Consider the following 22,004-nt stretch of genomic DNA (forward strand, 5'->3'; position numbering starts at 1 on the left):
TCCGGATTGGCATGTCACCAAAACCTTCTTTCAAACCTTGTTGCCTAGAACTAAAGAAATGGTGAATGCCTCCGCGGGAGGGGGATTTGACCACTTGGGTCATGAAGAAGGGACGACACTAATTAAAAAGATGGTGGACTCGGAGGCCAACTACGAATCAAGTGGTAATATGCTTAGGAGGAATGGCCGATATCCTAAGGAGAACTCTTCTAGTTCAAATGCCGAGACAAATGCCAAGATAGATATTCTTACCAAGCAACTTGAGAAATTGAAAAGGAATCAAGTTCATCAAGCCACCACCTCACATGGTCCACCCATGGAGGAGGCAGTCCAAGTTTCATCTTGTGAGCTATGTGGGAGAAATGGTCACACTTTTGACTTGTGTGCCAATAACTATAGTGTGGGGTATGAGGAGAATGTCCAAGATGTTAATGCCTCCCAAAGCTATAACAACAATACAAGACCGCCACGACCACCCTACAACAATCCCAATGTCTATAACCCAAACACAAACTTCTATCATCCGGGTTTGAAGAACCACCCCAACTTTAGCTACAAGAATACCAATGTTCAAAACCCGCAACATCTTCAACCACAAGCCCCAAATACCAATCCACCCGGGTTTTCTTAACCTAGAGGTGGATATCCAAATCAAAGAAACACAAACCAAAACTTTGGGAACCAACCTCAAGGGTACCAAGATTTTGGAGGCAATCAAAACATCCAAGAGTTCTATCAAGGGAACCAAGTGAACCAAGCTAATCAAGGATTTGGGCAAGGGTATGCTCAAGGGTTTCAAGATCAAGGTCAAGGACCAAACTTCAACAAAAATGGCCCTAGAGGGAATTATCAAGGGGGACAAGGTGCCAACACTCGGAATGACTATGGGTTTCCTTTACCCATAGCCAACCAACCTTATCAAGAACCCCAAGGTGACCCGTCTCAAAATGAACTCATGAGGTTGGTGAAGAACATGCAAATGCAACATAGACAAGACATGGCTAACTTCATGAAGGCTACTCAGCAAGAAAATGCTAATCAAAGACTTGCCCAACAAAAGGAGATGAGAGAATTGGAGGCACGATTGGCTTCTCATGCTCTTGCTAACCCTCATAGGTCACCCGGTGGTTTGTTAGCTCAAGGTCAAAGCTCCAAAGACGCCTCAACTAGCCACCAAGCTCATGTGGTGGTCTTGAGAATTGGAATAGAGCTTGAAGACCCCTACAAGAATCTTGAGATAGAAGTTGATGCGGATCCCAAGAGAAAGACGATGGAAATGAATGGTGGAAGGGAAAGCCCACCGATGACACCATCGGCTCGGATGAGTGAAGCCAAGAAAGGGAAGAAAGCATGTGAAGAACCTTCAAGCGGGAAAACACAAGTAGAAAGGGATATTGATGGTTTGGTTGAGGATTTACCTTATGAAGAAGAAAGAGGTGAAGATGCTACCGAGGAGGTACTTCTACAACCCACTACTAAGGTAACAAAGAATGCAAATCCCCCAAAGGTACTTTCCGATTCTCGACTTGTTTCTCATATTCCTTACCCCTTAAGAGTCATAAAGAGTAGGGAAAACTTCAAGTATGCCAAGTTTTGTGACATGCTTGAAAAACTTGAAGTAACCTTACCTTTTACAGAAGTGATCTTGAACATGCCAACTTACTCAAAATTTTTAAAAGATATCTTGACTAAGAAGAGGTCTTGGGTGACCATGAAATAGTGGCAATGGAAGAGGCATATAGTGCTCATATCCTTAACAAGATGCCCACTAAATTTGGTGACCCGGGAAGCTTTTCAATTCCTTGTATAGTTGGTGGTGTTCCTATATCAAGAGCTCTTTGTGACTTGGGAGCAAGTGTGAGTGTCATTCCTTTAAAAGTGGCCAAAAAAATTGGCATTCTTAGTCTTGCTCCTACTACCATGACCCTCTAATTGGCGGATAGGTCCGTCAAGAACCCTTTGGGGATGCTTGAAGACATATCCGTCAAAGTTGGCACTACAACAAATTGTCACTTGCGCCACGAATTATGCCACAGTAATTTAGAATTCGTGGCTAAATTCAGCTTAGCCACGAGAAAAATGTATTCATTATTTTGGAAAAAAATTTATGCCACGGGATAAATTTTCCCGTGGCAAAAAGTCACTTGCGCCACGAAATAGGCTACACCTGTGGCAAATAATCATTTTAGCCACGAACTATGTCACACGCGTGACGAAAAATTAATTAGCCACGAATTGTTCCGTGGCAAAAAAAATTTTAGCCACGAACTAAAAAACTCCCCTGGCGAGTATCTTTTCCGACTTAAATTAAGATATTTTTCATGTTAAGGCAAACTTAAAATCGAAAAGAAATTTAATCAAATATAAATAATATGAAAATGCATTTAAATATAAAATTTTGCAAACACTTTGATTAATTTAATTAATATTTTGTTATTGTTTTATTTTTTTTTATAAGAAATTTTAAAATTTTATAAATTTATAAGCAAGCAAAGAAATGTTTATCGTCTAAATTTTTTTATTCTTTCAGAAATCACAATTATGTTTTGGAGGTTTTTCAAAACATTTCTAATTTAAGAAATTTGTTTTAATATATTATTCTATTTATTAGAGTCGTGAATTTCTTTTAAGTTTTTAATTAAAACATTATAATCTTGAATAACAATCTTAAATTACCGTATCACATTTAAAGACATAGCATATAAAATTAAATAAATAAGTTATTTATCATCTATCTTTGATAAATCTAAAATTAACATATTGTCAAATTGGTTTATTCAAAATTTGATTTGTACTTTATTTGTAAGATATTTGTAGAAAAAAATTGAATTTGATATAAAATTTAACTTGGTGAGAAAAAAAGTTTGGGAAAAAAATTTTTAGGAGTGGAAAAAAAACGACAATTAGATTACAAAATTGATTAAATAAAATAAGTGCGCTGAGAAATGAAAGAAAAAAATGATCTTCCACAAATCAACTAAGAAAAAAAACATATCAGAAAAATTATCAATATATAAAATTCAAGGGTTAATTGATAAACATTACCAATATAAGGACCCTTTTTCATAATCAGTACCAACATAATCAATAATTAGTAATCAATACCAAAATATTAACTTTTTTCTACGATCGGTACTAAGCCGCCTGAAAATCTAATCTCAACCTACTTGAAAAAATCCAAAAAGTCATCATTCAAGTACAAATCTCCACTCACCCACTTCCAAAATCTCTCTCTTAAAAGAAAACACCTTTAAAGTAGCAAAAAAAATTAGAGTAAGAAGGCGACTTGGTACCTATCGTAGAAAAAAGTTAATATTTTGGTAGTGATTACTAATTATTGATTATGTAAAAGATGACTAAAGTTGGTAGTTTTTATCAATTTACCTAAAATTCAATATGGAGAAATTTTTTCTATTGAAAATGAGCACATCACAGGGAAAATATAGAAATTATAATAATTTAAAGTCACATGTGCAAATAATGTGAAAAATTTGAGAAAAAAAGATAAATCATAACAAACAGAAATCTGATGTAAAACAGTATGGAAAAACGAGATTGAACAGATCGTTGAACTGTTCGGTTGAGTTTGTTATTTCTGAGATTGTGTATGTCGTGGTAATTGGTAAATTTGCAGCGGAAATTGTGTTGTTTGGACTGATTATTTCGTGATTATGAATGTAACTGGATAGTATGGTGAATTCCTAGTCCTAACCTCGCAAGGTGTCAAACGCAGATTCACGCAATCAACCTCGCAAGGAAGATCTAAAGATTAAGCTCGCAAACCTAATCAGAGTAATGCTCACAAATGTAAACAATTTTATTGCTGGAAAATTCGATGATGCTTCTCTGATCATACACGGCCTAATATACTCCTAAACGAGGTCACAATTCGACCCAAACCCTAACTTGGAAATTAAGCTATCTTTCCCTTTCCTAAACTAACTAGGAAAATTATTCTCCTTTCCTAAACTAACTAGGAAAGTAATTAAAATACTAAAAACTAGAATACAATCAGATTTAGGGTATTCTAATTTGACTAGGATTAGGAAAATCTAGCTTTCCTAACTTTATTAGAAATAGTAATTAACTAACTTATTATTCCTACACGATTTAGGAAACCGTGTATCCTAATTATCCTAGGAGCCGTGATATGCAGCCCAGAGCCGTGTTATGCGGCTCCCATGCCTTCCCATTTTAGCATCAACACATTACTCGATCCAAGCTCAAATCCTTTTACTAGTTGAGTTACATTTCGACTAATAAGAAGTTCATTTGCTTGTTCCGAACATGCTCCTGCATCATTCTCTCCTTCTTTTTGAGAATTTGCCCTCAAATCCTCGTCTTCTAGATACGGTGATAGGTCGCCTACATTAAATGTCGCGCTCACCCCACCATATTCACTCGGCAACTCCAGCTTGTATGCATTAGAACCATAACATTCGAGGATCTTGAATGGACCATCTGCTCGTGGCATCAACTTATTCTTCCTTTTGGATGGAAATCGTTCCTTCCTCAAATGTAACCACACAAGATCACCCTCCTTGAAAACAGGCTGCTTTCGATGTTTATTAGCCTTCTCTTTGTATTTAGCATTTGCCTTCTCAATTTGAGCTCGAACTTGTTCACATACTCGGAGAAATGCAGCTTGTCTTTCTTTGGCTTCAAAACTTAACACATCTTTCTTTGGAATGGGCACTAAATCGATTGGCAGGTATGGATTCACGCCATAGACAATCTCGAATGGAGCTCGTCATGTCGTCATTGATGGTGTACGATTATAAGCGAATTCAGCATGCGCCAATTTGATATCCCAATCCTTTGTGCTTTTACTAACCAATCCTCGCAATAGACTCCCTAGAGTACGGTTGGTTACCTCGGTCTCGACCGTCTGTTTTGTGGATGGTGTGATGTCTTGAAAAGAAGCTTAGTCCCCATCAAACGCCATAACGTTTTCCAGAAGTAACTAAGAAACTTCACATCTCGATCTGAAACAATAGTAAGAGGTATTCCATGTAATCGAACGATCTCTCTATAGTACAAATCAGCCACTTTAGTTGCATCATCAGTCTTGTGACACGGAATAAAATGCGCCATCTTCGAGAATCGATCAACTACCACCATAATCGAGTCCTTACCCCTTTGAGTTCTCGGCAAACCAAGGATAAAATCCATGCTTACCTCATTCCATGGTCATGCAGTGCGGGCGGGGAGGTGTATACAAGCCCTTGGTGAACGTGCTCTTAGCCTTTTGACATACCACACATTTCGCCACGATCTCTTGCACGTCCTTATTCATTCTCGGCCAATAGAAATGTTCACTTAGGATGTCACTCGTCTTGTTAACTCCAAAGTGTCCAAAGAATAGCCCCGCCATGAGCTTCTCGTACCAACAACTCCCTAATCGACCCATTCGGAATGCATAGCCGATTACCTTTGAAAAGATAGCCATCCGAACAAAGTATACAAACTGTTGGATCAATGATTTCTTTTGAAAATTCTGGATCAGACTTGTACAGTTCCTTGATATGTTCGAAACCAAGAATCCTTGCATCCAACTCAATCAACAATGAATGCCTTCGTGATAATGCATCAGCCACGACATTAGAACTTCCCGTCTTGTACTTTGAAGAAAACGTGAATGATTGCAAGAATTCTACCCATTTGGCATGTCTTTGATTTAACTTTTCTTTGTCCATGGATGTGTTTAAGAGCCTCGTGATCAGAATGTAAAATAAACGACTTTCGGACATGAGATAATGACTCCAATGGTCCAATGCTCTCACGATTGCATAAAACTCCTTGTCATAAGTTGAATAGTTCAACCTTGCACCGTTTAATTTCTCATTTGAAATATGCAATAGGTCTCTTTTCTTGTAATAACACGGCACCAATCCCAACACCACTTGCATCACACTCGACTTCAAACAATTTATTAAAATCAGGTAGTGCTAAAACAGTCAGGAGCATAGCTTGCGTTTTACCTCTTCAAACGCCTTTTGCGTATTTGTTAGTCCACACGAACTCTCCCTTCTTGGTTAGCTCTGTAATTGGAGCCACAATCGAGCTAAAACCCTGGATGAACCGTCTATAAAATGATGCTAAACCATGAAAGCTTCGCACCTCTGTAGTTGATTTCGGGACTGGCCAGGCTTGAATAGCATCGACCTTGGATGGGTCCATACTTACTCCGTCTTTTCCCACAATATAACCAAGAAAGACAACACTTGAGACCATAAAAGTACATTTTTCCAACTTACCATAAAGCTTCTGATCTCGCAACACTTCAAACACAGCTCGCAAATGTCGTTTGTGCGACTCTTCATCTTTGCTATAAATCAGGATGTCGTCAAGATAGACCACCACAAATTTGTTAAGGAACGGCCTTAACACTTCATTCATCAACCTCATAAACGAACTAGGAGCATTGCACAACCCAAACGGCATCACAAGCCATTCATATAATCCTTGCTTCGTTTTAAACGCGGTCTTCCACTCATCCCCTTCTCGAATCCTCATTTGATGGTAGCCACTCCTCAAATCCAGTTTAGAAAAGACACACGAACCAGAAAGTTCGTCAAGCATATCATCAAGTCTTGGCATAGGAAAGCGATATTTGATTGTAATGTTATTCACCGCTCTACTATCAATGCACATTCTCCAAGTCCCTTCCTTCTTTGGCACTAATAACGCAGGCACCGCACAAGGACTTAAACTCTCTTGAACATATCCTCTATCTATCAATTCTTGGACTTGTCTCTGCAACTCCTTTGCTTCCTCCGGATTACAACGATAGGCCGGCTTATTAGGCAATGCCGCCCACGGAATCAGATCTATTTGGTGTTCAATACCACGTAAAGGAGGTAACCCATCCGGTAACTCATCCAGGAAACACATCCGGAACTCTTCTAATAGCTCCTGTACCCCACGGTCATCACACACACCAACGGACCCCAATTCACGAACCAGCAGCACATAAGTTCGTTCTCCACGAGCTAAAGCCTCTTCAACCTCCCGAGCCTCCATAAACATACTCCCCTTCTTTGTTTTAGACTCTTTAATCTTATTAGGTGACATAGGTTTCAGATTATATCTCACATTACCCTTCATCACGCTATACACATTGGCTCTCCCGTCATGTTCAACCTTTCTATCGAATTGCCAAGGCCTACCCAACAGAATGTGGCATGCATTCATAGGAATTATATCGCACCACACCTCATCAGTATAGGGTCCTAAACTCAACGAAACTAAGGCCTGTTTCTTAACTTGAATCCCATTCTCCCCATTCAGCCAATGTAATTTATATGGTTTAACTCGATCTTTAGTTTGCAATTTTAGTTCATCAACAAGGTCCCTTGCTACTACATTAGCACACGACCCACTATCAATAATAAGATTGCAAATTTTACGGTTTACCTTGCACCGAGTATGGAAGATTTGCTCCCGTTGTTCATTCTCAGCTGAACCCGTTTCCATATGCAAATTACGCAGCACTAAACACTCCTCGTCACTCAACGGATCCAAATCATAGACTAATCCTTCACCATCAGTTTCAACATTCCCTTGGACTGTTTCTTCCTCTGGCGTGACAAATACGGGGATCAAATCACATAATTCTTGAGCTGTTAGGGCTCGTTTCTGAGGACATTCGTTTGCTATATGTCCATAGCCTTGACACTTGAAGCAACGTCTCAAAGAACTCCCCTTTGGCTCGGCAACACCCTTTCCTTTGTCCTTGGGTTCTTCTTTCGGGATTTCTTTAGCCTTGCTAGGAGCTGGCCTGGAATATGAATTCGTTCCCGAACTTTGTCCCTTGGAGTAAGCATGAGGTTTTTGTGCCTTATCATGTTTCTCGAACTTCCATGCTAATCGACACACATCATTAAAACCTTCATAATTCTGGATCTCGACTCTTTTAGCAATTGCGGGTGTTAGGCCCTTGATGAATCTCGCCACCCTTAGCTCTTCTTTCTCCTCAAGATCGCATACAATCGACATCTTCTCGAATTCTTTGATGTATTCGATCACCGTCATGCTTCCTTGCTCTAAAGATTGGAGCTTTAAGTAGTTATTTTGTTCATAATCCCTTGGCAGGAATCGTCTCATCAAGTGCTTCTTTAATTTGATCCAAGATTCGATCTTGTCCTTGCCTTCCTTTCTCCTTTGTTTTTTCAGATTTTCGTACCATAAAGATGCATACTTTGTAAGCTTCAAGATTGCAACTTTAAATTGCTTCTTGTCATCGTATTCTTTATACTCGAAAACCCTTTCAGCTTGTCTTACCCAATCCAGAAATTTTTCCGGATCCATCTCGCCATCAAAGTCAGGAATATCGAGTTTTAAACCTCGATCATCATCGTTCTTATTTTTGACTTCCTCTTTCATTGCTCGTCCTCTTCTTGATTCGGATGGAGTGTCCGATTCTTTTTCTTCTCTTTAGCCTTCAACATGCTTGCTATATTTTTTAACACATAAGCCATCTGAGCCATCTCCAACTTCAGCTCGTTATGACCATCTTCCCATGTTTTCGGACCTTCTTCACCGTCTTTAACCATGATTAGCGACGTCCCAAGACAGATCTATTAAGGAATAAATCGAACTTAGCTCGGTAACCAATTTGATGTAAAACAGTATGGAAAAACGAGATTGAACAGATCGTTGAACTGTTCGGTTGAGTTTGTTATTTCTGAGATTGTGTATGTCGTGGTAATTGGTAAATTTGCAGCGGAAATTGTGTTGTTTGGACTGATTATTTCGTGATTATGAATGTAACTGGATAGTATGGTGAATTCCTAGTCCTAACCTCGCAAGGTGTCAAACGCAGATTCACGCAATCAACCTCGCAAGGAAGATCTAAAGATTAAGCTCGCAAACCTAATCAGAGTAATGCTCACAAATGTAAACAATTTTATTTTTGGAAAATTCGATGATGCTTCTACGATCATACACGGCCTAATATACTCCTAAACGAGGTCACAATTCGACCCAAACCCTAACTTGGAAATTAAGCTATCTTTCCCTTTCCTAAACTAACTAGGAAAATTATTCTCCTTTCCTAAACTAACTAGGAAAGTAATTAAAATACTAAAAACTAGAATACAATCAGATTTAGGGTATTCTAATTTGACTAGGATTAGGAAAATCTAGCTTTCCTAACTTTATTAGAAATAGTAATTAACTAACTTATTATTCCTACACGATTTAGGAAACCGTGTATCCTAATTATCCTAGGAGCCGTGATATGCAGCCCAGAGCCGTGTTATGCGGCTCCCATGCCTTCCCATTTTAGCATCAACACATTACTCGATCCAAGCTCAAATCCTTTTACTAGTTGAGTTACATTTCGACTAATAAGAAGTTCATTTGCTTGTTCCGAACATGCTCCTGCATCAAAATCAGTTTAAGAAAATAAGCGATTCTGTTGTACGACAATGTGTTTCGTGTTTCTTGACTAAAAAGTGATAACTTTTTGGTTAATAGTGACCAATTTGGAAGGAAAAAAGACCTTAAGTTATAAAAAGTGGTCATTATTTTACCAAAAAATGGTTAATTTTTCATATCGTATGTACGATGGTCATACAATAGCATTTGCGTAAAAGAATATACGAAAAAATGAGTACAAGAGAAATGAAAATAAGAATGTCGAGAAACTAAAAAAATAAAAAAAATGTTAGGAAACACGATTAAGTTTACTTTTTAGAGAAAATGGTTTTGCTAACTTGGGCAAAAAAATGACGTCAAAATCATTAGTCGGGAGGGTAACATCGAAAATTTGATTGTTTTGACCAAAATAATGTTTTCCCGCAAAAATTCGTAAATCATATAACATTTTTGTAATTAAATAGTACAAAAGGTAAATATAGAAAGGAAAAAAATAAACTTAAAAGGATTAGAAGTACTAATTATATCAACAAAGTTAACTTTCAGTTTCGGTAGCACATCAAAAGACCTCTACAGTTAAGCGTGCTCAGGTGAGATGGGTGACCTCCTGGGAAGCCTCTTTGATGCGCGCGAATGCATGACCGGTGAAACCAAAGAACGTTCAAATGAATCGAGTTAACTAGCGAAACCAGAACCGAAATTGTCACTATTCCATATATGATAAAATATCGATCGTGTAAAAAAAACTTATTTACCATTTTTTTATTTGATTTCATATACTCCCTCCTATTCTACATAACCCTCCCCTTTCATGGAGGGCACGGGAATTAAGGGAGGGGAGTATTATATGATAAAGTATTGGAGTGGGGTAGTAGATTGGAGAGAGGAAAGGTATTGTGTGATTAAAATAAGTATTGTTGTGGGGTGAGGTGATTAAAGTAAGGATTGTTGTGGGGTAAAGTGATTAAAATAAGATAAAGTATGAGTATTGTGGGGTATTGTTGTGGGGTGAGGTGATTAAAATAAGTATAAAAGTTTGCCAAATAAAGAAATAGGGAGAGTATTGTGAATAGACGAAAAAGGAAATAGGGAGAGTTATTTAGAATAGGAGGGAGTATATTTTTTGCCACGGGAATTATTTTTTGGCCACGGGAGTTATTAGCCACGGGAGAATCCGTGGCCAAAAATTTAATAATAGGCACGTTCTTGTTTTTCCCGTGGCTATCTCTTTGCCACGGCCACTTGCGTCACGGATATATTCCCGTGGCCAAATGATTTAGCCATGGAAATTTAACACTTGCGCCACGAATTTAGTCGTGGCCCAAGTGCTCATTTGTAGTCGTGTGGGAAGTATTTAATCCCGGCCGACTTTGTTGTCCTTGACATCCCGGAGGATAGACACACCCTCATTATCCTAGGTAGGCCATTCTTGGCTACCGTAGGAGTCCTTATTGATGTGAGAAATGAGCGGTTAACCTTCCGGATTGAAGGCGACAATGTCGAGTTTAATCGTCCAAATTTAATGAAAGGACTCAAAGTTGAAAGAGTAAGTACTATTGAGGTGATTGATGAAGTAGTTCATGCGGTGGCTCGAGAAGAGTCGGAGATGGAGGAGGTCTTCCAAATCTCCCTCCATGATGAGGAAATGAAAGAAGACCATGAGGTCGATGATGAACTTTTGAAGAAGGTGGAGGGACTTCTTCCTCCAAAGGTACAACTCAAACCTCTACCTCCCTCACTCAAGTATGCCTTTCTTGGTGAGGGGGAGTCTTATTTCGTGATAATCAATGCCAACCTTAGTGAAGCTCAAGAACAAAAACTTTTGAAAGTCTTGAAAGCTCACAAAATTGTTGGAGTTAGTGTCCTCCACAATAGTGCGTTAACATAATAAATCTCATTAATGAAACATCATCAGATATTTAATTATTTGATCCTCGTCAGTTGATTAACGTAAATCGATAACGGTTGGCTGACTAGAGTTTGACGTTATTGTCGTGAGACGGTGGTGATCAACTGACCCCTTTCGGTCACACCTAAAGGAACGAACCCCAATTGATAACTAATTAATTGTATGAGATACAATTTGTTTAGTCCCTTGATTTATAGACTAAGAGGTTAGTCGATTATTTTTAGAGAGATTTCGAGTTGCGAACTCGAGGGCGCGATTATTATTTAATTATGCGATAATTAAATAATAAGTTTTGGGAAACGAGTTTTAGTTAATTAACTGTTAATTTACTAAAATTGTACTAATTGATTAATGTGGTTAATATTAGTACGTAAATAATATGTGTAGTGGTACACGTATATTTACGGAGTGAATTGGACGAATTAATTATGGAAGTATTTAAACATGATACGATGTTTAAAATGAAAATTACACGGATTTGTGCGACAAATATAAAAACCAACATGGACCCGTATATGGTCAAGTGGACCGTGTAAAATAAGTGTAGTGGATGATTACTCACATAATCATTTTACCCTATTTTGTATACTACCATAATATATATCTTATACTAGATTTTGCATGTGATGTAAGATAAAATTATAAGACAAAAATTGTCCACTTGAGCACTCCACCCACCCGCCACTTTTGCCCCATATACTCCATCATTTGTTCACATTTTTAGACTACCTCACTTCTTTACACTACCATTTTGCATGTGAACTTTTCTCTCTATCTCTCTACAATAATAATTCATCAACTAGTATACATTAATAATATTACTAAGATAAGTTAGTGATATTACTAATATTTATCAAGGGAGCAATATTAACAAGTTAATAGTACAAACTTGTTATTATTATTGGGTTAGTTCTTGGATGCAACTTGAAAGAGACTTTCTTTTTGAAGGTTTTTCAAGGAGGATCATCCATATCATTTTAGCTCAAGAACAAACTAGTAAGGAGAACTAGTTTGTGCCCTTTTTACCACAAATACAATGTAAGGAAATTGTTTTCCTTATACTTTTTTTTATGCTTTCATATTAGCATGCATGTTACATAGATCACCTAAATAAAAATTTATGAGATAAATTAATTTTATTAGAGAGTCTAATATGGATCTATGATCTTTCAAGTGGTATCGGAGCTTAGGCTTGTAATTTGCATGTTGATTTTAAGCATTTTAATGAATTATGAGATAATTAGTAAAAACTCAAAAATTGTGTTAGAAAGGTTTTAGCACGAAATTTTTGGGACATGCATACCTACTGATATCAAAAGGTTTGTGAAATTGTTTGGTGATTTTTGAAGTTATTTTGCTATTTTTAATGATTTTTGGTAGAAAACCGAGTCAAAATGTCGCATTTTAGTGAAAATTTGACTAAAATTAGTTAAAAGTTGATTCGGTGCATGGTTGTTTTATGATAGTTCATGCATGTTTTCTACTGATTGTATGCAAAAAGTTGAAGGTTGGTTCGGATTTTTGCATGTTTATTGATTTTTTGAGTAAAAAGTCGATAAAAGTCAAATTAATTAATCATAATTTCGAAATTTTTGATTCTGCCCATGATAAATTTATGTACATTTAAGAATATTATTTAAATGTCAAAAGTGATTTTGTATGTGTATTTTCACTTTGTTTTGATATTTATTGGTTTTTGTAGTTAAAAATCGATAAATATCGATCTTTTTCTTCACAAAATTTATCCGGAATTTTTTGGGCATTTTTCTGACTTTTTGGTGTTCTTGGGAGTGTTCCAGAATACTAAAAAAATTTTGTTTCAATTTTTTGGGTAATTTTTCAATTATTTTGGATTTTTACTTAAATATTATGATTTTACCGATTAAATTAGCAAAATATCACCAAATCAAACTAATTATTTATCATAAAATTAGTGAAGACTAATTTTGAGGTTCAAAACAGTTTGGACAATTATTTTGGACTTAAATGAGATCTAAGAGTTAATTATTGATTTTTACATGTTAAAAATCGATTAAATCCACAAAAACCGAGATGGATACCAACGATTGATAGATAGGGCGATTTTGGCATCATATTTACAGCATTTTAAGCATATTTTTTTTAAGTTGAATGAATGATTGTCATTTATTTAAAGTATTTATCTTTTTGTACCTAGTATGGCCTAGTTAATTTTAATCGTTATTACCCGAAATGAATGGGAATATCGATTTGTTTGTAATTAAATACGATCTCGTATCGTCTGTTTGTAATTAATTAATAGTTTCATTTATTTTATTAATTAATGTATAATAGGAATAGCTATGTAATTCATTTGTAGTAGTTATTTTACCGGCGTTTCCAAAAGACGGATTACAATGAGACGGAGTCTATTTTTGGAAGGTGTTCCAAATCCCACAAGGAAGAGCCACTTATGGAATGAAGAGGCAAGGGACCAAGGAGTTGGTTTCCGAAATGTAATAGACTAGTTTTTATTAACTAGGTGGCCATACTAGGATTTATTCATATGCTTACATGTTTGCTTGTTTTATTTTCGCGCATGCCAAAATCGCCATTCACATGCATTTTATTTTCGCGGTTGTCAATTCACGTCATTTACATTCACCTAATTAATTTACTTATAAGGAATTTATGACTAAATTGACAAGATCTCTCACATATCTAAAATTGAGATTAGCCTTACCAATTAGTAACACCTATGAATCTCTTGTTCATTAGAGCCACGCTCGCCCAAGCGGGGTGTTCTCTTTTTACCTTGGGTAAGTAGGGTGGTAAGCGGTTATCACATGCCAAAATTGGTTGGACTCAACGGGATATAAGACGGTCTTGTGTTCCGGGGCTAGTAGATGAATTTGAGGAAATTCGTCGACCAAGAGTTCTAGAGGTAGAATTAGTCAACGTGACTTACCGAATTTACGCAATTATGGGATGTTTCGCCCAAGCGATGCTCATTTTTGTTTAATATTTGGGTCTTGGAATCATTTATATAATTTAGTGGGAGGTCATTATATAAATGCTAAAACTTGCTAAACATGTTTTTACAAGTAATTTTTAAAACAATGAATGTTAATTTTTCCTTTTTGTTGTAGCATTTTTAATTCGCAATGGCAACTTCATCAACTCCATCGACTACTTCACTAGGCAAAGATTCATGGCTAAGGTCCGTAATGGACAAATATATTTTAAAAGATGACGGTAGTAACTTTCTTGAATGGGAATCCAGCATCAAAAGTGCCGCGTTGTCCGACAATGTGCTCACTTACTTGACCGATGCTCCTCCAATCGAGCCCGGTGCAAGAGCTTCATCGGCGGTGCGGACCGCCTATGATGACTATGTGAGGATGTTGAATGATATCAAGAATGTGTTGATATGGTCAATATCGCCAAAGCTCAAGCTATCATGCATTTCTTTAAATGCTTACGAGATATTCACTCGTATGATCACTATGTTTTCACAAACACCAAAAGTCCGTCAATACGATGCGGTGGCACGCTTCTTTGAAGCTAAGCTTCAGAGGGGCCAAAAGGTTGGTCCCCATGTACTTAAAATGGTCGAATATGTTGACATCCTAGAGCGTCTAGGGTGTAAGATTCCTAAAACTCTTGTGGTGGATCGAATCCTTCACTCACTCCCCACCAAGTTTGCCCACTTTAGGGTAAACTACAACATGAATGACATGGATAAGAGTTACCATGAAATTCATGCACTCCTCTCCCAAGCGGAGAGGGATATGGAGGCTAGTGGGAGTGAAAAGGGAGATGTTTTAACCACGAAGTTAAAGAACATGTCTCTTGGAGTCAAGAAAGGAAAAGGGAAAGAAAAGTCCCAATTCAAGTAATCGTCAAAGAAAAATGACAAGGGAAAGGGGAAGGCCGTTGAGAATGGCAATCCCAAGGCAAAAAGTGTCAAGCTCTACGAGGCCGAATGTTTCCATTGTAATGGGAAGGGGCATTATAGGAGGAGTTATCCCAAATACTTGGAGGATCTCAAGGAAGGGCGTGTGACGCCTATTGGTATGATTTCCTCTCTCTATGTGATAGACGTTAATTATGCTTGTACTTCCACTTGGGTACTTGATACGGGATGTGGCTCTCACCTTTGTAACCATTTAAAGGGTATAAGGGACGTGCAAGCACTAGCAAAAGGTGATGTGGATCTCCGCATGGGCAATGGAGCTAGAGTAGCCGTCGTTGCCGTAGGGACCTATGTGCTCACTTTAGCTAGTGGTTTAGAGTTGTATTTAAATAAGTGTTATTTTGTACCAACTTTAACTAAGAACATCATCTCCATTTCCGCGTTAGACGCGGAAGGCTTTTGTTTTATGATTAAGGACAAGTGTTGTACTTTTTATTTTAATGATGTGGTTTATGGCAAGGCCATTTCAATTGGAGGCATTTATGTTTTAAATGATGTTAATGACGTTTATCATATGGAAACGAAAAAGCTCAAAAAGGGTGATCCAAACGGATCCTACCTTTGGCATTGTCGTTTAGGCCACATAAACAAAAGACGCATTAAGAGACTTGCTTCATCAAAAGTGCTCAAACCATTTGGTTTCGAATCTTATGGTACATGCGAGTCTTGCCTTCTTGGCAAGATGACTCGTGCACCTTTTGCGGAAAAGGGACATGAGCTAGTGAGGTTTTGGCTCTCATACACACGGATGTGTGTGGACCATTATCCATCACCGCTAGAGGAGGTTTTCACTACTTCATTACTTTTACTGATGACTTAAGTAGATATGGATATGTCTACTTAATGAAGAACAAGAGTGAAGCCTTTGACAAGTTCAAAGAGTTTCAAAAAGAAGTAGAGAACCAATTGGATAAAAAGATAAAGACTTTACGGTCCGACCGTGGTGGTGAGTATCTAAATATTGAATTTGATTCACACCTAAAAGATTGTGGTATAGTATCACAATGGACTCCTCCTGGTACACCGCAATTAAATGGTGTGGCCGAAAGGAGAAACCGAACTTTACTTGATATGGTTCGGTCCATGATGAGTCTAACTGAGCTTCCTAGTTCATTTTGGGGTTTTGCCCTCTTGTCTGCAGTATTTTCACTAAATCGAAGCCCGACTAAAGCGGCCGATAAGACTCCATATGAGATATGGACAGGGAAAGTCCCTCATTTGTCATTCATGCGTATTTGGGGTTGCGAAGCGTACGTTAAGATCAAGTCTGACAATAAGCTTGCACCCAGGTCTGACAAATGTCTTTTTGTAGGATATCCAAGGGCAACACGTGGCTATTACTTCTACAATAAAAATGAGAACAAAGTGTTTGTGGCTCGTGATGCTGTCTTTCTAGAAAAGGAGTTTATTTCTAGGAGACGAAGTGGGAGAAAATTTGAACTTGAAGAAGTTTGAGAGCCACAAACCGAGAATGAGGTAGAGGAGAATATGGAGGAAAGCATTCCCTCTTCCTCTGAAACGGTAATTGTTCCTAGAAAGTCAAGTAGGATTTCTAATCCACCTGGCCGTTACCTTGGTAACATCGAAGAGGATGGTGTTTTGTTACTTTTTGAAATTGATGAACCCACTACCTACACATCTGCCATGTCTAGTCCTGACCCCTCGCTTTGGCTAGAAGCCATGCGGTCCGAAATGGATTCCATGTACGAGAACCAAGTATGGGACTTGGTGGATTTACCTGAGGGAGTGCGACCTCTTCAGTGTAAATGGATATATAAAATTAAACTCGGCGTGGATAAACATGTGGATGTTTACAAAACTAGATTGGTGGCCAAAGGTTTCACCCAAGTTCATGGTTTACACTATGACGAAACCTTCGCTCCAGTCGCTATGCTTAGGTCCATTAGGATAATCTTAGCGGTTGCCGCATTTCATGATTATGAGATTTGGCAAATAGATGTCAAAACCGCCTTCTTGAATGGGATTCTAGAAGAAGAGGTGTACATAATACAACCCGAAGGTTTTGTGGATACATCTAACCCTAAGAAGGTGTGTAAGCTCAAGAAGTCCATTTATGGTCTTAAGCAAGCATCTAGGAGTTGGAATCATCGCTTTGATCATGTTATTAAACAATACGGTTTCACTAGAAGTGTGGAAGAACCGTGTTTATACATGAAGTTTAGTGGGAGTAAGGTTGCATTACTTGTCCTATATGTGGATGGCATATTGCTCATTGGGAATGACATTCCATCGCTCACTTTCGTTAAGGAGTGGCTAGGGAAACACTTCCAAATGAAGGACTTGGGAGAGGCACAACGAATCTTAGGTATCCGGATCTTTAGGGATATGTCCAAAAGGATACTAGCATTGAGTCAAGAAGCTTATATTGACAAAGTTCTTGACCGGTTCAATATGAAAGACTCCAAGAGAGGATTTCTGCCTATGGGCCAAGGGATTACTTTGAGCAAGTCACAGTCTCCCTCTACCCCTAAGGAAATTGAACACATGAAGACCGTCCCTTATGCTTCCGCTGTTGGGTCTATCATGTATGCTATGATTTGCACTCGCCCCGACGTTGTGTATGCCTTGAGCATGACAAGTCGGTATTAAGCCAAGCCTGGTGAGAGTCACTGGATAGCCGTAAAGAACATCCTTAAGTACTTGAGAAGGACTAAGGATTCGTTCTTAGTGTTTGGAGGAGAAACTGAGTTGTGTGTAAGAGGTTACACGGACGCAAGTTTCCAAACCGATCGGGATGACATGAAATCCCAATCCGGCTATGTGTTTATGCTAAATGGAGGAGCTGTTTGCTGGAAGAGCTTCAAGCAAAGTGTTACTGCGGATTCTACAACAGAGGTGAGTACCTTGCGGCCCGAGAGTCGCGAAGGAATTTGTTTGGATTAGGCAATTCATGGAGGGGCTAGGAGTAGTCCACTCCGCCAAAGATCCTATCACTCTATATTGTGATAACAGTGGAGCTATTTTTCAAGCCAAGGAGCCTAAGTCTAGTAACAAATCTAGACACATTGAAAGGAAATACGATGTAATTAGAGATTATGTGGAAAGGAAGGAAATTGACATTTGTAAGGTTGGGACAGATGACAATATTGCTGATCCTTTAACCAAGCCTTTATCAAAGGCTAAGCATGATGGTCATGTCGTCGCTATGGGATTGAGACGAGTACCATATTTTCTTTAGATTATGGATATGTAATAATTGGATAGTGTATCTTTTATTATATATATGATAATCACATTCATTGTTTTCGTATTCATTCTTTTATGAATTTTTATTTAGTGTGACTAAATTTTAATACCTTGTTTATCTGAATAAGTTGTGGAGACAATGTTGAACACTATTCAAGTGAATAAGATGAACATTGTATTTTGTCCCTAGTCACTTAATGAGGTGACGTCTCGGAGTGACTAGATTGTAAGTCGATTGATGGTTGTTCAACACCATAAGGTCATATGTGATGACTGTTCGATTACATAGGCAGAGTGTGTGACACTTTGCCGGATAGTGACCATTTAGAGAGTCCCTAAGTTCTATTATAGACGCCTGGTCGTGGCGGGGATCTCTAAGATGTTCTAATGAGTCCATTCTTTTGACTGGAGACTATTATATGAGCAGGTGCAGTTTCCGAGTGACTTTGGTTTTTGTCCTAGGTCGTGCCGTGAAAGGAGAAGGAGACCAAAAGGGCATTTACTAGGTCATGGTGAGCTGTATTGTGCAATAGGATAGATAGGGCATACAGGAATTGTCCACCCACGTTGGGTAACTATATCTCAAGGCCACTCGAGGAGTTAATGACTACAAATGCGTGGCCACGCTCGGAAGTAATCTGTGAGAGATTTTCCGGTCGTAGTAGTCACACTCCCGATCGAGAAAACCACTCGCGATGTGTTCATGTGCAAGTGCGACCTGAAAGACACCTTGCATTGAGTGGGAGATTAAAACAGACAAGAGAATTGGTAACGAACACCTTGTGTCGGACAAGTGGGAGATTGTTGGAGTTAGTGTCCTCCACAATAGTACGTTAACATAATAAATCTCATTAATGGAATATCATCAGATATTTAATTATTTGATCCTCGTCAGTTGATTAACGTAAATCGATAACGGTTGGCTGACTAGAGTTTGACGTTATTGTCGTGAGACGGCGGTGATCAACTGGCCCCTTTCGGTCACACCTAAAGGAACGAACCCCAATTGATAACTAATTAATTGTATGAGATACAATTTGTTTAGTCCCTTGATTTATAGACTAAGAGGTTAGTCGATTATTTTTAGAGAGATTTCGAGTTGCGAACTCGAGGAGCGGCAGTTATTATTTAGTTATGCGATAATTAAATAATAAGTTTTGGGAAACGGTTTTAGTTAATTAACTGTTAATTTACTAAAATTGTACTAATTGATTAATGTGGTTAATATTAGTACGTAAATAATATGTGTAGTGGTACACGTATATTTACGGAGTGAATTGGACGAATTAATTATGGAAGTATTTAAACATGATACGATGTTTAAAATGAAAATTACACGGATTTGTGCGACAAATATAAAAACCAACATGGACCCGTATATGGTCAAGTGGACCGTGTAAAATAAGTGTAGTGGATGATTACTCACATAATCATTTTACCTTATTTTGTATACTACCATAATATATATCTTATACTAGATTTTGCATATGATGTAAGATAAAATTATAAGACAAAAATTGTCCACTTGAGCACTCCACCCACCCGCCACTTTTGCCCCATATACTCCATCATTTGTTCACATTTTTAGACTACCTCACTTCTTTACACTACCATTTTGCATGTGAACTTTTCTCTCTATCTCTCTACAATAATAATTCATCAACTAGTATACATTAATAATATTACTAAGATAAGTTAGTGATATTACTAATATTTATCAAGGGAGCAATATTAACAAGTTAATAGTACAAACTTGTTATTATTATTGGGTTAGTTCTTGGGTGCAACTTGAAAGAGACTTTCTTTTTGAAGGTTTTTCACGGAGGATCATCCATATCATTTTAGCTCAAGAACAAACTAGTAAGAAGAACTAGTTTGTGCCCTTTTTACCACAAATACAATGTAAGGAAATTGTTTTCCTTATACCTTTTTTTATGCTTTCATATTAGCATGCATGTTACATAGATCACCTAAATAACAATTTATGAGATAAATTAATTTTATTAGAGAGTCTAATATGGATCTATGATCTTTCAAGTGGTATCAGAGCTTAGGCTTGTAATTTGCATGTTGATTTTAAGCATTTTAATGAATTATGAGATAATTAGTAAAAACTCAAAAATTGTGTTAGAAGAGGTTTTAGCAAGAGCCAGAAGGATTGGTCCCAAAAGCCCCCGGATGTGTTATGGGCATTGAGAACAGCTTACAAGACACATCTTGGCACTACACCCTACAAGCTTGTGTATTGCAAAGCATGTCATTTGCCCGTTTAGCTAGAGCATAAGGCTTGGTGGGCCCTCAAACAAATGAATTTCGACATTGATGTCGCCGAGAAGTTCGATTTCTCCAAATGAATGAGTTAGAATAATTGAGAATGGAGGCTTATGAGAGCTCCAAAATTTACAAGGATCAAACGAAGAAGTGACATGATGCCAAGATAATGAAGAAGGATGTGAGTGTAGGAGACCTAGTGCTCCTTTTCAATTCTAATGTAATACTACGGTTTTATGAGTCTCTGGGTACTCTATCGAGTAGGCCTTACTCTGTCGAGTAAGGGTGTGTTGCGGTTTTAAAATAGTTTCTGACCTGTTGGGTACTCGATCGAGTAACCTTGATACTCGATCGAGTAAGGGGGCACTCGATCGAGTAGCTCGGTTAGCGGGTGATAATTCGACGGGTTTTGTTAATAACACGGATTAATATATAAATCTTTCCGTCACTTTCATTATACACCTTTACAAACCTAATAACTTTAAAAGGGAGATGCAAGTTACGTTCTTCGCTTTCATCCGTGTTGTTGACAAATCCCGGAGCTTGAGAGGTCGGATTCCATCGTTCTTTATACCTGTGTGATCCTTGCGTCGAGGGTAAGATCTACATACCAATTTTATAGTCTTTCGTTAAGTTTCGTTAAACCCTAATTTTGGGATTGGAGGTTTTTGTTATGTTTCTTGATTGGTAGCAATTGCATGATTATATGTTAGGAGGAGGATTCCTAGGAGAGGAATTTTGATACAGCTGTTGAGACCGTCTGATTGTGTTGCTGTTCCAGGTAGGGTTTCCCTACTCAGTATTACTTACATGTGGTGTGATGTTGTGCTGTAATTAGTATAATTGATTGATTCAGACGATGTTGTGATTGTGATTGTGATTGTTTGTCTGTGGTTCTCGAGATGCGTTCTCGGATGAGTGGAGTCACTTGCGGGAGTGGCTTCACGCCCTAGTTTTGCCCTTCGTGGAACCCGCCACGGAAGGGGATGTGCACGTTAATGGGACAGGGTTATCGTTCGGTATGATGAGCGGGGCTTAGGTGGGAACGGCTGCGGTCCCCAGCTGGCGGCTGGTCCGGTGGACGATCGGTGACGGAGATGGAGTGGAGTGTACGATTGTGTATGATTGCTTGAAATTTGTGTTGGTTCTTTATCTTGTTGATTATATAACTTGTGTAAATAGTCGACCCCGTTTAAATGTTTTAAAACTGTGGTGATCCATTCGGGGTGGTGAGCGATTATTGAGCGGTATGATATGACGCGTATGGGATAGGTAGGATGAGTCATCACGTGGCGATTAGAA

At 38.1% G+C, this 22,004-nt stretch overlaps 1 protein-coding gene across 1 annotated transcript; it reads right to left on the minus strand.

Annotated features, from left to right (window-relative positions):
* Positions 1–5,985: 5,985 nt before the first annotated feature.
* Positions 5,986–8,385, minus strand: LOC141602230 (uncharacterized). Its single transcript, XM_074422535.1, has 2 exons — positions 6,653–8,385; positions 5,986–6,328 (listed from the first exon to the last, which is right to left on the minus strand). Exons 1-2 carry the CDS (start codon positions 8,383–8,385, stop codon positions 5,986–5,988), a joined length of 2,076 nt encoding a protein of 691 aa, XP_074278636.1.
* Between the last annotated feature and the right edge of the window lie 13,619 nt (positions 8,386–22,004).

This window comes from Silene latifolia, chromosome 9, assembly GCF_048544455.1.
Source record: "Silene latifolia isolate original U9 population chromosome 9, ASM4854445v1, whole genome shotgun sequence".
Lineage (NCBI taxonomy): Eukaryota > Viridiplantae > Streptophyta > Magnoliopsida > Caryophyllales > Caryophyllaceae > Silene > Silene latifolia.